Raw genomic sequence first — 17,867 nt, forward strand, 5'->3', positions numbered from 1 at the left:
CCCAGCTGGATTTCTGGAAAGCCTCAGAAAACTTTTCTCAGTGGCCTCTACAGGCTCTGGTGATGCCCAGCCTCCACCTTCCCTTACACACACACGTACACACACACGCTTTTCTAGTTAATCACACCCCACACCATTGTGGTTCCCTGACTAGCCAGGTAACTTGGAGGTTAAAAAGAACATCAGTGGACCAAGCAAAAGGTACCTAGGACCACGGGTCGAGAATCTGATTCTGCATTTGCCACGTGAGATTATCTGCTTTACTCTTTCTTATTTCCGTCCCACTGTCCCGTAGCGCACCCTGTGCCCTCCCTGACCCCTTTGATCAGACAGATACGCACAGGGCTGGTGGCTAAGCCGGGCTCCGGAGTATCTCACGGTGGCCGAGGTGCAAGTGTCATCGTAACAGATGAGCACAGACAATGTGACATATTTCTGCTGCCCATGTGTGTCCTAGAGAGGGAGGTGCCCCAAAGCCCAGAGCCTCTCCCTGCACAGGAAAGCAAGGACACGATAACTGCTGGCCTCTGTCGCCATGTGATGCAGTAACCACCTTGTCACCTTATGTCCTCTGTTCCCAACTAGTGGTGGCACTCACCCCGAAGTAATCAATGATTTTTTTTTTCTGAAATTGCTTTATTTTACTAATTTAAACTGTTTTGTGCTGATGTAGCTCCACGAAGATGCCATGCACTCATTCAGCAGAATAAATGTTGGAAAACTGACCTTTTCGTATATAAAATACTGAATTCTGTCATCAGGTTTTGTGGTGTTTTATTTGAAGGCTGAGGGGATCCCACGGGAATGTACCGTGCAGTCAGGATCCCCTTGATAAACACTCAGCGAGACCGCTCTGTAGCAGCAGCGGACGGGAGTGTGAGTCCGCCCTCCTAGCGACTTCTGGAGAGAAGCTTATGAAAGGACCGCTTGCAAAGGCGTGGGCAGGACTTGGGGACCCATGTCGAGGACAGCTGGTGGCCAGTGACAGCAGGAGCTTGTTCTGCCTCTGGGCCTGAGCCACTCCCGGAACTGTGGCTGGCACTGCAGCGGACAAGGGGTGAGGGAAGACACACCCCATTCTCTCTGTCCTGCTCTCATTTGCTGAATCCCGTCTGAGCCAGAGGCAGGAGAGCTCAGGGGCGGGTGTTCTCAGAGGACTGCCTGTTGGGTGCAGAGAAAGGTGGAGCATGGATCAGGTAGGGGGTCAGTGTGGGAGCAGGTGGAGAACCTCTGGCACCGGTATAGGGGGAAAAATGTCTATATTGTGAGGAATATGTTCACCGACCAGGACCAGCGAGGTCACGGCAGAGTAATTTAAACATATGTTTTTAAAAAGCTAACTTGATTGTGTAACTTCTTGCAGAAGCAACTTCAGGGATTCCTTGTGCTTTGGAAAGGCAAGGGAGAGGCCCATGGCACTTCCGAGTGCTGCTGCCACCATGGTCACTGATGTTCCTTAACCCTCTTCGACCCAGCGCACCGTCACTCAGAGTGTTCGTTCTCCGTACATGCCCTGGATAGGTTAATAATCTTGCTAACTTGCTAAATTGAACTGCAGTTTACTGGACTGTATTGCGTTGGACCTGTAGCACTTCCCTGGGCTTTTATTTTTTACTTCAGAGTTTTAGCCAATTCTGCTTGAATTTCTTCACTGGCTGTTTTCTACAGCGATGCAGAAAAGTTGGCTGAATAAAAAAAAAAAAAGTTTCTCTGGGGAAATTAAGGACTGTGGCCTTACAGCTTCAAGAACAGAAGGAACCTTTAGCTTGTTTTTGGTTTTAAACTTTGCCTGATGAGCCGGAACGCTGGTCTTTCCTGGCCATCAGCCTCAGACTGAAATATTGGTTCTTCTTGGGTCTCCAGCCTGCAGGCTTTTGTCGTTGTTTTTTGTTTGTTTGTTTTCCCACCCAGAATTATCGAGGTATAATTAACACATAAAATTGTAAGATATTTAAAGTATCCATGATTTGACATGTATACACATTGTGAAGGGAGTCCCCATCTAGTCCATTAACACATCCATCAGCTCACATATTTATCTCTTTTTAGTGAGAACATTGAAGTTCTCTGTTAGCACATTTCACTATATGATATGGTGTTAGCAACTGTCGTTACCATGTTATACATTACTCAGACCTTATCTTAGCCCAGAAGCTTTGTACCCTTTTACCAACCTCTATTTTCCTGACCCCCTAGCCCATGGCAACCATTTTTTTAGTTTTTATGACTTCATCCTTTTATTATTATTGTTGTTGTTATTATTATTATTCCACACGTAAATAATGCCATGCAGCATTTATCATTCCAGACCTTTGGCTGCTGTCGAGTGCTGCCTGGGCATTTCCATTCTTCGCATTGCTAAGGAGGGCATTAAATTAAAAAGCTTTCGCTTCTGTGGAAGGGCGAGCATGCTTAGCCGGCCTCGCTTGATGATGCTGCCGTAACAACTGCTTATGTGTGCATTATGATTATGGGTTATAGTTCTGCTGGCAGGACTGTGAATACTAATTAGGGGCCAAAAATAGGGTGGAATTGCCGTACAGCATTTTTCTGAATCCCATTTTATACTCAATATTTGCCACTTGGCGGCAGCTCGTCCCTCCCGATAGAATGGATGTCCACAAGCTCTAGATCAGGACCACCGAACTTACGACATACGGTTCGGACTTTGGGCCCTAAAGATGAACTAGGTCACCGATGCCTAGTGGGAGATGAGAGTAGCTTAGAGGACATGACATTCGAGGATGCATGTGGCCGGTGTGCTTGAAACACTAGGCTACTCCGCAGGTGTAAGCAGTCTGTGCTATTTTGTTAAAACCTAGTATATTAAAAAAAAAAAAAAAAAAAACCAGTGAGTTTTGATCCCTGACTATTTAGGAATTTATAATGCTTTTCAAAATTACTAAAGGACAGAAAAATAATTTCATTTTGGCAGTGAAATTGGCCTGACTGCAAGGTTTTACGTAAGCACACTAGGGACAAAGTTGTTTTCTTTGAAGCCTTGGGGATCTGGGTTTTTTTTCTATATATAAAACAAGAATACTGCTCCCAGTTATTGCTAGTTGTGCCTATAAAACTTTAAAGCTTATTAAAATAGTGTGTGATTCTGGGTGGTCTTCACCCTTAATGTTGGAATTTCAGGTCAGGGGATTCCCTGCAGCTTGCCCTGGCCATATATAAATCTCATTTAAATGCAAATAACGTCCAGCTTCATAGCCGCTGCCAAAATTTCTTTGAGCTCTAGTCTCTTTGGTGTCTTCTCTTGTGTATCTCACAGGCACCTCAAACCTTGTATGTCCAAAACAGAATGCGTGTTCTCCTTCCCCTCCCAACACCCTCCAGCCAAGCCTCTTCCTCTCGTTCTTTCTTGCACCTGTGTGCTCAAAGCAGGCGTCTGTGAGCCCCCTCCTGTTCTCCACCCACTATTTAACCCAAGAGCAAGTCTCGTCATTCTTAAATTGAAACTCCTGGAAATGATCCACCTCTCTCCAGCTCCACTGCCCCAGTCCCGCCAACCTACCATAATGTCTAGATCGGAATGCTGCAGTAGCCAGCTCCCTAATAGGTTTGCTTGGGTATATCTGCCCCTCTGAGTCCATTCTCTACATGTCAGCAAATGTGATCATGGAACTCCTCCTTGGCAGAGAGAGTAAAACCAAACTGATTGTGATTTACAAAGCCCCGTTTGATCTGGTTGGTACCCACCCACTTCCCGTTCATGAGGCCATTCTTCCTCCCTTTGCTCATAATACTGTTAAACCAGTTCTCAGTTCTTTGAACACCCTATATTTTCTTTCTCGAGACCTTGGCACATGCTGTGCCCCCTTGGAATGCTTCTCAGCCAAGTCCTCACATGGCTGGCTCCTTATCCTTTAGGCTGTGGCTTAACTATCACTAACTCAGAGCTTTCTCTGACCACCTTGTCTAAAATAGGTCCATTGTCATTTGGGTTGTCTTTATAGCATGTCTTATTTATAATAGCTTACTTCTTTTTCTCCTTCTGTCCTATCCACTAGGATAGTAGATACGTGAGGATAGGAAGCATGTCTGATTGTTTCTCTAGAAACCAGCACATAATAAGGACTTAGTTTTTTGTTGAATATTCATCTAATCCTCACCTCTAGAGTTAATACTCCACTTTACAGAAGAGGAAACTCATGCTTAGGAAAGTTAGAAACTTAGTCCACGTCATAGAATCAGACTCAGATCCAAGTTTGACTGATTTCAAAGCCTGTGCCCCTGACACCTCAGGCACTTTTTATCTTACCTATTAAACTAGTAGTGAAATACAGGACTCAATATAAAATGAGCGTGACTCCTGAATCCTGGGGTAACCCTGGAGAAGTCTCAGGATTCATCATTCAAGGTCGCATGCTTTTTTCCCTTACAGATTCTCCGTAGGGTATACCAGAGAGAGAACCCCGAACCTGAACTCTGGGGAAATCACTCTGGAATGAGTTAGTATCTCTGACTCTTTTTTCCAGTTTAATCAAAATTGTTAATCTTAGCACTCAAAATGCTTTACCTCATAAAGTAAAATTCAAAATTGAAAAAAAAAACAAACAAACCCCACCTACCAGCTAATGCTAGACTCTTCAGGGATGTGGTAGTTGCCACACTACTGCTGTTTACTACGGCTGCAGAAGATCTTCCCATTTCGTCAGTTCGCCCAGACCGTGCTGGGGGATATGCTAACGTACGCTTCTGCGGATGGATGATAGCTAATGATATTGAATACTTGTGCTAACTATCTAAATGAAAATATACATTTTAAATGCATACACGGATATAGATGAGCACATCTCCTCACAAATTTAGAAGATACAGCATTACCTTACTTTACAGATGAGAAAACTGGGACACGGCTTAACCTGTCCTGGTCACACACGCCTACTAAGTGATAGAAAGAGGATTCAAATCCAGGCCATCTGACTCTGTAGACCATTTCCTAATGGCTACAGTGAACTTCTCTGAAAACTGAGCTTAAGTATTTTAAGTATCAGTAGCATCAGGGAGGTGAGATTTGTGATAGGGTCGGAGGCATACAGCAGAAGAGGCATGGACCTTGGCTTGATGATCACGTGATCGTGGAAGTGGCTAGAAGGGGTGATAGAGACTGTGTGCTCTCAGGGCCTTCATTTTATAGGGAGGCGACTGACCTCCAGTCATCTTAGTAAAGGACTGAGACATGACGAGACTGCAGGTCATAACTTCAGTATTCTTTAGTGTGAACATGCTTATCTGTGGAAGAAAACTATAAACTCCTTGGGAAAATAGCCAATATGGCCAGCTCCGATAGCAATACAGGGGTCAAATGCTATCATGACTTCAGAGATTCTCAACTTTTTTCTATGTGAAAAAGTGCTCCAGGTAATTCTGATACTCCCATGCCATGATATCTGCTTTAATGCAAGAAGCTTGGTTTGGGGTTTGATTTCAGAAATATCTAAGCAGGGAATAGTCTACTTTTAGCCACTGCATACTTTCATTGCTTATTATAAAAAGAAGTGGCGAATAGGGATAGGCCGCCTGAGGACAAAGGTTTTCATCGTATGACTCTGCCTCCTTGCCACATCTGATTGGGGTAGAGGTGCTGCCCGCACCGGATTTCCTCAACCAGCTGGGTCATGCTTTCTGTGTATCACAGCTCAGATGCTTTAAGAAAACCAATTAGTTGTTCACAGACCCTGGAGTTCCAAGGTTAGACTCAGGGTCAAATTGATCACAATGGAAGCCTTGTGTAAACCATACATGGGGCAACAAAAGTTTGGAATGGGAAGTCTGACTACAGAGAGTAACGTTGGTTCCTTACTTCGCAGTGCTCAGTTTTAGTCACCGTGTGGTCCAGCAACACTTTGTTCCCTAATACCCACTATGACAAGAACAGTAGGATTCACATATCATCACATGCACTAGAAAAACATGGCAGGTGCTTAATAAATATGTGTTGAAAAATGAATAATAATAGTCTTGCCAGTACAACTGAAAAGGTTTTCATTGCATGTTTATTATCAGTGCATCAATATAGAACATTTTATGATTAATGACATGTGAATACCAAGTTTTTTCAAACACCAAGGGCAAGTATTTTCTGGTAAATATCAGTTTTTCCCAAAACAAAATAACCAACATAACACACTTTTAGGAGATAGTGATACCAGCAGCATAATTCACCCAAAATGCAAAAAAGGTAATACTTAAAATCACACACATTAAACTTCCCCAGTGTAAAAAGACTCAAAAACTTCATGATAACAGTAAACTACAAAATCCACTCTGGAAATGCAGGCAGTTATTCTTCAAATTTTGACTTTAAGATTTTTTTTTTTTTTGAATGTTAAAAAATACGGTGAGGAGTGTGTTGAGTGAGGTGTAGAAAAAGAAGCTTCCAGTTGATGGATTCAACTTGTCTGAAAATACTTCAGTAATGTAGAGGAAAAACTTCAAGAGCAAGGATATATGATAAATTAGTCTTTCAGCAAGATGAACACATGAGCAGTTCCTGCATCAATTGCACCCACAGGAGACACAGCTTCTTGAAGAATGCTTGTTTACAGAATCTTCTGTAAGATAGAATTGGCTACTTCCAATGTTTCCTCTTTTACTAGAACAATATCATAAGAGTCCATGTACTTCTCTAAAAGCTCATCCACCTGATCGACAACAAAAAAACCCATAAAGGTTAATATACAGGAAAGAGAAGCAAACCATTTCAGTATGAACCTCAACATTATGTTAGATCTGTGGGACAAATGTGGTACATTAAATTCACTTTCATAAAATGTTTGAAATGAAGCAACTATTCGCATTTTTAAGACTCAGTGATAGAAGTTTTCCCACATGGTAGCTTTTCCTTCAAAATGATTTCTCTTGAGTTCAGTGCTTCCCAACTGGGGAGACTGTGCCCAAGGAACATTTGGCAATGTCTGGACTTTTGATTCTCATAACTGGGGAGTGCTACACCCTCCCTTCCCAACACCCATTGCATGCACCTGCGCATACCAGCTCTTTTACTTATCACCTCAGTAAATGGGTCAAAGAGCAATCCAAACGTGTCAGGCACCTTTGCTAACAATTACCTATCAGGTTTCACCCGATTCTTTTCTTGAAAATGGGATGACAGGTTTGTATACTCACTCTGTCATTTAGATATCCAATTTTCAGAATGTGTTCAACATTGGCTACTCCATCTGCCATTCTTAAGTCTCCCTGGGAGTCTCCCAGCAGAATTATGTTGCTGTTGTCTTTCAGTTCACTGAAATATTCTGTGTTCTTCAAGGCACCATCATGTTTGTTAAAGACATGAATCAGCTCTCCTTTAAATCCTTTGAGCACCCCCTATTAAAAACATAAATCCTTTGAAATAACGGTTTTGCAAATTGTTTTATTTTCACATTCACGATTGGTAAGAAGAGCTCTGAGAAGTAAATGACTTTCTAGAGACAATTTGAAATGTTAAATACAAGTTGAAAGTCCAATTTCTATTTTTCATTTGGTTTTTAACGAAAAGGTCCTATTTTATGTATATCGTAATATATCGTCTTGACTAGAACTCATTTATATTACATCAGTTCTAATTCACGTCTTTGTTTTCTACTGATAGATTTTGTCTTCAGAGTTGTCGCATTAAATTACACTGAAGAAGGCTTACTAATTGTATTCTTAGTTTATAGCGTGGGAAACAAAAGTTTAAGGAGGGTTATTATTTTAAAAACATGCATATGGATATTACACTGGGAGAGATGATGAAAGCCTATCAACCTGGCCTAATTTAATGAGTATACATGAAATAATAAATAACATGCATTTACGTGATTAAAATATTTTCAGATTTTAAAAGTAATTACAAAGGATGATTTGATATTCTTACATTGTCATCAAAATCCATGAAGTTGGACACTACTTTGACATTTGGATAATAAACGCCAGCTTGACGGATAATCTCCTCGAGCACATCGCCGATACCAGCCGAAAATATGAACACAGGGACACTGTGTTGTTGGAGCCTATCAAAGAATTTCTCATACCCTTCTCTGTAAGACACAAGTACGATATGATTAGTAAGGTATAAGACATATCTCTTTTTCACCTAGATGTTAAAAAAGCTAAATATTTCTATCTAGTTCTATGGCTCACTTTTGTTCTCATTTCAAAATACTGCCCAAGGGGGCTGTGACTGATGCTGACATTAAAGTTTTTCAAATAAGTTAATTTTTAGCCTCCTTTGAATAAATGCTAATAGTAAAATTTAGATGACTTTAGACTCACACTGAATGTGGATGTGAGCCTACAGTTCAGAATTTATACCATTTACCAGCAAATAATTAAACCATACCTTGAAAAACCCACTGAGACTGAGCTGGAAGACCTGCTTGTCATCCTGCTCATCTACTCCCTACCGCGAGAAAAGCCGAGTGGCAGAGACTGAGCTGTATTCTCTTTGCATCTGGCATCTCTACTGCCTATGCCCTGGCAGCTATGGGAAATGTTTTGGTTTTACAACCTTTTCTTCCCTTTTTGTTCTTCCTGAGCTATAAACTGCCTAACAAAGGAATGAAATACTTACTAGTTTCCTCACACTCTTTCTGACAATTTAATGCTCTCTTCCTTAGAAGCAGATCACCTTAAAATGTAGCATCATCAAAAGAAGAAGAAGAAAAAAAAAAGAAATAGCATCATTTTCGCCTAGAGAGTAGAAAATTGTAAGAGGTGCTAAACGGAATTGAAAATAAACTTTAAAATGTTTATAACTCATGTATTGGAAATTATTTTTATTATTTGCTAAAACATATTCTCCTTTCCTAGAGATATTTTTCAAGGGACTTTGAGAATTCAGAAAGTAGATTCGTGTCAATTTTGAAATAGGGTCTTTACCTAAATACTTTGAAAAGTATTTTGCTAAAAAATTTCAAAATGGCTTTGGCTCATAAATTTGTTAGTCTTGACTCTTTTAATTTGGGGAAAGGAAACGCAAATTAGTACTTCAAGCTCGAAAGTCTTTTATTCCCTACGCCAAGATCTAACCTGTCACTCCGAATCCCTATCTCACCACTATTCTGTGTTAGGCGGCATACACTGGATATGTTTTCATGTTTTTAATCCATTGTTATAGATTATTTTAATAAAGAGTATACACCTTAGTGCATATGTAACAACAGTTCAAGTCTATAGACAAATAACGACAAAAAAAAAAAACAAACCACCCAAGAAACTTACTTGAGCATAACGTCGGATTCTGCCACAATTTCTCTAAGTTTGTCTTTTGGTAAAGCCTGTTCAACAAGCAGACTATGTGATTTAGTGTACCTGGAGTTTATGGCCACAGAAAAAGAGAATATCAATTAAACGAGTTAAAATGATCTTTATTACAAAACATTCTTCGATATGAGAAAACGGAGTATTACATTCATCATAGTTTGAATTTAAATTTCAGAGGTTTAAATTTATCAGTAATGAATATATACCCCATGTGTCTCAAAACTTGATACGCATGTTCTTACAGCATTTCCCAGTTCTCCCCAAACTCCGGCTTACTTTAAATGTGTTAATAAGACAATGAAAGGGTACTAGTTGTAAACCTTTCCTCAGTCTACAGATAAGACTGAATCCAACCTAGGGAGGCATAATCATTCCTCTGATTGCAATGAGAATTAGAGCAAAGCCATTTTTTTCACCTGTTTGTAGTCTGAATTTTCATGAAATGCCTATGTACTGTGGATGCTGCCACGTGAGCAAGAGAGAAAATCCTTGCTATGGAAAGTTTTATACATAGTTGCTTCATAATTACAAAACAGTACCTTTAATCACAGCTTTTCAGGATCACAGGTCTTTAAGGACCTCTCCACCTGATACCTAAAGATTCTCCTATAATATTCCGAAGTGCAACCCCTTCTCTGGGTCGGCTCCCATCCTGTTAGTGAGTTCATTCTACCAGGGAAGATTATACCATTGCTAGAACATTCTACTTGCTAGACGGTCCTTTCATCATGCTGAAATCACTCTTCTTAAGCCTTCCAAGTCTAGTTCCAGTTCTGCTTCTGCAGGCATGCAGGGTAAGCCTCACCTCTTTTCAACATTTCATACCGTAAACACTGATTAAGTGTGCAAGGTATTCAGTTAGGTATGGAGTAATGAATGTAAATAACATCATTCCTGGTCTCTTAAGAATCTAAAACTCTTAAGATGTTTCTCAGGTCAAAATTCTCTATTCCTTGAAATGTTCCTCAACTGGAACGGTTCCAATGCCTGTGATTATCTAAGTGGGCTCCTCAGACACACTCTGTCAGCATTTCTCTCGAGAGCATTCTCCCAGGATCCACTACAGGGCTTTCAGTGAGGTCTGCTTAGGAGGCTGCATTTAATTAATGCAGCCACCAATGGCAGAGGTCCATTTCTCAGGAACTGTCATCTGCTGGCTCCAACTGAGTTCAGAGCCAATTTAAATCCTAGTTCCTTTTCTTTACTTATTCAGCCATATCTTGTCCATATACTTTAAAGAAAAGAATTCTTGTTTTGAGTTTAAGGCTTAAGTGAAGGACTTTAAATTTATTCTTACTGATATAATATATATATTCCCCTCAAAGACCCAGCCTTTCCCCAGATAATCAGCAATCAGCAACCCATAGGCAGCAAAAGTAGCCCAGACCTGACTAAGGAATGGTCGCACGGCCGGACCTCTGGCAGGCTAAAGGTAACATCTTGACCTAAGTCACGTTTCATCAGCTCCTGAGCCCTAAGGTGGACCGACCCCCTGGTTATTTCCCCATGATACCAGACAGAGGCACGCCAGAACAAGACTTCAGAACTGTCCTCGAGACCTGAAGAAATGATTTATTACCCTGACCTCACCTGACCAATCAACTGCCAGCACAACCCCGAACTCTCTAACCCCCTAACCCCAGAGTCAGGTGATTTTGCTCTATATAATCTGTAACCCACACCATCAGGGAGTTGGGTTTTTGTTATTTTGTTTTGTTTTGTTTTAGCATTAAGCTCCTCATCTCAGTATTGGCCAATTCAATATTAAACTATTTTTTCTTTCTATACTGCAAACGCCTACTTGTGCATTTCTCTGGGCCAGTGAGTGCAGGCAGGCAGACTCAAAGAAAAAAACACTGGGGTCCTAGTAACATTGATCTCCATCTTAAAAAAAAACAGAACAAAACAAATTCTAGACTATTGGAGTGATTAGAGAATTGGAGTTTAAAACTCGTTGGATAATTTATGAATCTATATACAGTACAGGGGGAAAATAAATCTTTAATTGTAACTCCAATATTATTTTATCATATTTTTAACCCTCCCTTCACCCAATACATACTTACCATTCTTCCATATGAGGGAACTTCTCTTCCACGGTAAGAAGAGGGTCAATTTCAATGGCATAGTATTTTTCCTTCAGTTGTAGTAACTAGAAATAAGCAAATACCTTAATCATGCAGAAGACTGCAGAGTTGTTATTAAGCTGTTTAGTTTTAGAGAAAGCAAAACAATGTAAACGGGTGTTTTCCAAAAATTGCTTTAAATGGTAAAGATTAGGTCGTGAGCGCCTAACACATCCGTCAACTGGAAAGATCTTTGCTGACCTTAGTCTATGTGCAACTAGATACACCTGCAAAATGCTGCCTTTCTTTTTTAAGTACTTTAGGGTCAGCAATTCAGTGAAACTGACTAATAAATGATCACTACAGAAAACTTTCATTCTCATATGAAAGTATTAAATTTGATTCCTTGCTAGAGTCTTACTTTGTTGAGACATACACAAACAGACAGACACCTGTTCAAGTGAAGCAGGGAACTGAGGCAGTTTCTTGATCAATTTAAGGGAGCAAAACCTACATAAAATCAAAGCACTTTTGTTTTACTTCTCCAGTTAATGTATGGATACCAGAGTATTCTGATAATCGTTTAAAAGTTTTTCATATAAATTCTGCTGTTGCTGAAAAGTTACCATTACTTTTTTTCTTTAAAATATATTGAGAGCTATCATCCATAAAATAAACCTAACATTTACTGAGTGTTTACTACGTGGCTATAAGCACTTTGCATCCATTCTTGTTTGTGCGAATGAACCTGAAGACATTCTCAGGCAAAAGGGGTTATGAAGTCTTCCAGCAACTGCATTATCGTTAGTGCTTACCTTTTTTCGACATTCATCTGAAACCAGCTTACAGTTGTCAATGACATCTAAAGAGAACAAGCAAACTAGGCATGAAAAGAAATACTAATTGATGCTACCACTATGCATAACTCATTATTTTGCTTTTAAGTTGAAATGCCAAGTCAACTAGCAATGGTCATTATAACTGTTGATCTTAGTGCTATAATTCGTGTGTCATTGCTAGAGAATCTAATCATTTTAAAATCTACAATTTAGTCAGTGCTCATTTACACCACTGAGCCAGATTATTCAGTCTTCAAACACTGAATTGTATACCGACTGGTCCCTTTAACACCTTCCTTTTTAAGCAAATAGAAGCAAGGAGTACATCTTTGAAATATACTTGTTACTTAACAAAACATTAATAAACAATGTGAAAATCTGGGAAATGGACTATTGTAAAGAAAACAAAAATTACGATTTTACCATTTAACAATAAATTACTAAAAATTTAGTATGTTTCTTTTTAGTTGTAAAGTTTTGTGCATTAGCAATTAGATTAGGAATTAAACAAAATCTATATGTTTGAACTTTATTTTCTTTTTCACTTTACATCGTAGTTTGTATTTTTCCATCTATTTAAAAGCACTCCGTGAACATCATGCATGATAGCTGCACGTCTGCTGTTATGTGGGCATGACATTATTTATATCATTTCTACAATGTTAAATTTTTTAGGTTGTTTCTAATCTTTTGCTGTTATAAATAATTTTATGTTGAACTTATTTCTGTGATTACAGCTTTCCCCCGCTACTTTTAGGATTACTTGATTAGAAATTTTCCAAAGAGAATTACTGGGCCATAAGTTATGATTTTTAAAGGTTTTTATGTAACGTATCAAAATGATTTCTCAAGTAACACATGCACTAACGGTAAATGAGAGGGCTTATATTACTGCTTCTTGTCAGGTTAAAGAGTATTATTTTAAAAACTCACTGCCAACTTAATAAAACTAAATAAATAAATAAATAAATAAAATAAAAACTGCCAAGTTTGGAAAACAAAAAAGGTATATTATTTTAGCGATACAATTTAATTTGATATTTATTTAATAGCTTTTCTTTAATTTATATATAAACAACAAAAAATCTAGTAACATTCCTAAAAACACAGAGTCCAAAATTTAAAATCCATTTAAATATTTCTTGAAGGGGGAGGGTGAAGTGGGTAAAGGGGATCAAATATACGGTAGCTGAAGGAAACTGGACTCTGGGTGGTGAACACACAATAGAATATACCGATGTCAAATTACAATGTACACCTGAAAATTATGTGATTGTATTAACCAACGTTATCCCAATAAACAATTAAAAAATAGAAATAAAAATAAAACAAAATAAAAACTAAACAGTTTTTGAATGATGAGCAAATTATATCTGGAGGGAAACATTTTAGAAGTCTTCATTCCACTTACGACAGAAACCAGACATGAAAATAGCCATTCATATAACATGGGAAAAACCAAATCTTCAAAATATAATAATAAAAAAAAGCGCAGGTCCCCTCATTTTCAATATCCAAAAGAAGAAAAAAACCCAATTTCATAGAAAATATAATAAGTAGGAAAAGATCTTAAGATAATGATTACTTTCATGAATTTGTCATGAGTGCCACACTTACTATGACATGTCGGGCATCTTTTTCCTTCATAAGAAAATCTACTCAGTGTCATATCAAAGTCTGTTATTATCTATAAGAAAATGGAAAAAGTCATTATGAAAACACAGCCACGAGGCCAGGCACATACTGTGAGCTTCCTGGAGGCTTGGGGCTGTGTGCAGTCCGGACCCCGACTCTAAGTTATTCTCTCTACGCTGAATTTTCTAATGCAGTTCATATACAAAGTCCTGAGAATTATCTTAACTACAAGATAATACCTTGCGTGCCCTAGCATTGTCATCACATAAAATCTGATTAATCGGTTTAGGAATTTGCAATTGCAGATAATAAATATGGTCACAGTTATCCATGGAGATAAAGCATTGCTCAATTTCAGCACCGTTGGTCACCGTACAAAAATGCAGTGAAAGCAATTAAACTATATGAAGCTCTTAGTTATGGACAGTGTTACATTCTAGATGTAACTTGTCTATTGAGGTAAATAAATATACCAATCAATGAATGCTTCATGGTAATAGTTGCCAGCTCTTGAAATTTAGGAGATTGGGTTAAATATTTTTTCAAACATGTTTTATAAAAGAAATGATTTTTCTCTACTGAATGTACAGATTGTTGATTAAATTTATATTTAAAACATTCCTTTAAAAAGAGAATTAAAAAATATGTTATCCCTAAATTACACCTTAATTTGAACTACTATGATTTATTTAATTAAAAGGTAGAAGAGAAACTAATATTTTAATATTATTCTTAAAATGTTTTAATACTTATGCACAGTATTAGTTAACTTGGTACTTAATATGAAAGAAAAGCTAAAATCATTTTAAGGCTATTAATTTTTGTTTGCTTCCCAAAGGGTATTTATCCTTGTATTTCTGACCAACTCTAGACATATATTTAGGTTTTATAAAGGTTTAGTAATAACGCCTTCTTGATAATTATTCACCTGAAGTTTGACAGCTCCTCCTTTGATAAGACCACAGAGAATTTCTTCTACCCTTGTAGGGTTCTTGATGCGAACTGAATTTTTCTGCAATTCTGGCATCTAAAAATAAAAGGAAATTAACTGACTTTTTAAAAATGTTTTATGACTTTTTTTTTTAACTTAAGCATTTTATTATTAGTTTCGTGTATACGGTACATTGATCCGACATTTATAAAGTTTATGAAACGATCTCCCTGATTATTCTTTCTCCTTCCTCTGGCTCTACACACTGCTACCACTTTACTGCCGACTGCATTCCCGGTGCTGTGCTCCCCTCCCCCACGACCATCTCTCAACTACTCATTTGCATTTTAACTCTTCATCCCTCTCTCCCAGCCCCCCAACTCCCCTCCCTTTTGGCCGTCACCAGATTTTTAACTGCTTATTTTTAATGCCTCTTTTCCCAGGTTTCTTTGATGCCAAGCAGAAGCTTATATTATTGAAAGATTTTAATGTGTTGAGGTATTATTTAAAAACAAGCAAACCATCATATCAAATTACCATTCATACCAATAAAAATTTCAAAAGCACATCAGTAGTTTCTACCTAGAAGATTAAGACAAAACTATATTTGTAATTAAAACATTATCAGAAAGTATAGTTTTTCTAATTATAAAAGTCATGCATGCTTACCACAGAAATTACAGAAAAAAGAAATTGCCTGGAATTTTACTACCCAAAGATATACAAAGAATCATTTTATTTTCCATTATTTTCATTTCTCTGATTACAAACATGCATGTATGTGTACATAGTTTATCTCATTCTCATAATATACTCTGGTATCTGGCATTCTGAAATAAATATTATTTATATAGTTACAAGAAAGTGTTTGTCTATGGCCATGCCACTCTGAACAAGCCTGATCCCATCTGATCTCAGAAGCTAAGCAGGGTCGGGCCTGGTTAGTACTTGGATGGGAGACCACCTAGGTAGATCAGGTGCTATAGGTGTAAAAAATAAAAAAAATTAAAAATAAGGGATTGTAAGCTGACAAGGTCCTTGCAATCTGTGAGGTCAACCAAGGTTTGCCTTGCCAAATAAATAAATAAATAAATAAATAAATAGATTAATCAAGAGAATTAATTAATTAATTAAAAGTTTAAAAAGTGTTTTTTAACAGAATTTATTAATTAAAATAGAATCTAAGAATGGAATGGAGAATATTTGAACTTTGTGACAGTTTTCTTATAAGAACTTTTCTGCTTAGGATTTAGCTTGTATTCATATTTACATTTTAAAACATTTCTTAGCAGAAAGGAAATATTACATTATTCCCCACAAGTTTACCCTTGTAGAATTTAAATATATTTAATTCGAAAAGTTGCTTCAAGAGCTCTGCTCCTTTACTGGACTATATTCCAAATAACTTCACTGTTCTTGGCATAGATTTTACAATGGGTTTATTTCAAGTTAAGACAACTACTAAAAAGTATTAAATCACCTGGGCTTAGACTGCTAATAGGCTCATTTATGCAGCCTTCAGTGTTTCTCAACAATTTAATGTTAAATGTTTTTCTTCTACCCTATCGCATATAGAATGAACTCGATCGGGAAATTCAGCACAAGCACATGTACAAGACTGGAAGGAGGAAATTATGAAACATTTAATACTATAAAAGATACTAACAGAATCTCAAAAAAAAATAAAAGGGCTCTATACTGGTTTGTACCCAATAATCTTTATTTTATATACTATTTTTCTGGGTATGTTACACCAATATTGACATATTTCATGTGTGTTATGGACATGGTTATGAAAAATTCCCTAGATCTCTATCTTTGTTACAGGAGAATCTGACTAGGTTGTCTTTACATGATGGAAAAAATTAGAAAAATTGGAAAAATGCTACAATGTTTTCCAAAGACCAGAAGATGAATACAGAAGAATTTAGGAAAGAGAAACACTGACATGAGAACTTTTCCCATGAAAGAGCTGGACCTACAATACACTTGCTTTTAAAAAGTCATTTTTACATAGGCTAGGATAACCTGCAATGCAACTAACCTTTATACAGTGATCCTTTTAATTTAACTGGACTCTAAAGGGTTTCAACTGATTAAAGAAGATAATTTAAATATTTACAATGATTTTTCAACAGATGAGACAAGCAAATAGGCACTTGTTCCTAGATTCCTTTTTTCATTCATTAACCCATTCATCTGTTTAACAAACACTTACCAAGTGTTTGTGTCAGATGGTCTTGCTGGATGCTCCGGATATGGTGCTGAGCAATACTGACACCGTTTCCTGTTGTTTTAGGAACCACTGCTGTTTCAGAGTATCACTTCTGTGGCAGCTTTACAAATACCTCAGCCAGTAAGTTCACCTCCTAGCAACTAAATTCCACTCTTACCTCTGCCTTAACTGGGAGACGTAATCAGCACATGCTTGATTCAATAACTAACTCACTGAAAGCAGCAGACAATATTTTTTTCATCAACAAAACTGAACATTTTATTTTGGTGTGTCCATAGTGAGGAAGATATCCTGCCTCAAGCAAATCGTATCCTCGGTTTCAGAGAGCAGATATGAGACTAGCACCACATCTAAATAACTGGAGTCTGAAACAGAGCCTGTGGCCAGAGGCACTGGTGTCCCCGCTTCTGTACAACAGACGACCATTCATTTTCAGATAAATAAGTAGCGAATAACCAAAACCACCAGAGTGAAATAACAGTGATGGAAACATGAAAAACAGCTACTTTCTCCGGGGAACACAACAGGGTGGAGGACACAGGTGTAAGAAATCTAAAAATGATCATTATATCTACCTTGGGATATATGGTATTACAGTATGCCACCACCCTCCCGCAGTACACATATGTCACTAAATACTTCTCAGATGTTGGCATTTTACTCAAATATTTTAGAAAATAGCCTAAGAAAAATAACTTAAAAATACATATGAAATGTGTCCAAGATTATCAGAATATCCGAACATTAAGAAACACACTGCAGGAGTATGCGTATGCACTTCTTTATACTTTTTGTTACACCCTCAAATCCCTTCTCCCATATTCTTCTTGGACAAATATACACCTTTTTGGTGGTACATAAAGTCAGAATATTTCACATTTGAAGAGTGAGCCATTTTGAAT

At 37.8% G+C, this 17,867-nt stretch overlaps 1 protein-coding gene and 1 pseudogene across 3 annotated transcripts in view; one reads left to right on the top strand and one right to left on the bottom strand.

Annotated features, from left to right (window-relative positions):
• Positions 1–5,987: 5,987 nt before the first annotated feature.
• NT5C3A (5'-nucleotidase, cytosolic IIIA) overlaps positions 5,988–17,867 on the bottom strand; it is a 46,126-nt gene continuing 34,246 nt past the window's right edge. For all 3 annotated transcript variants that reach the window (XM_039862709.1, XM_039862708.1, XM_039862707.1), the window contains 8 exons: positions 14,727–14,825; positions 13,781–13,850; positions 12,140–12,186; positions 11,325–11,410; positions 9,217–9,306; positions 7,871–8,033; positions 7,138–7,338; positions 5,988–6,653 (listed from right to left, as the gene is read on the bottom strand). In XM_039862709.1, coding sequence (XP_039718643.1) covers positions 6,552–6,653; positions 7,138–7,338; positions 7,871–8,033; positions 9,217–9,306; positions 11,325–11,410; positions 12,140–12,186; positions 13,781–13,850; positions 14,727–14,825 — 858 coding nt within the window. In that variant the 3' untranslated portion in view covers positions 5,988–6,551. The remainder of the gene's footprint in view (positions 6,654–7,137; positions 7,339–7,870; positions 8,034–9,216; positions 9,307–11,324; positions 11,411–12,139; positions 12,187–13,780; positions 13,851–14,726; positions 14,826–17,867) is intronic.
• LOC120602657 (uncharacterized) lies at positions 15,600–15,718 on the top strand (annotated as a pseudogene).

Source organism: Pteropus medius, unplaced genomic scaffold, assembly GCF_902729225.1.
Source record: "Pteropus medius unplaced genomic scaffold, Ma_sr-lr_union100, whole genome shotgun sequence".
Taxonomy (NCBI): Eukaryota; Metazoa; Chordata; class Mammalia; order Chiroptera; family Pteropodidae; genus Pteropus; species Pteropus medius.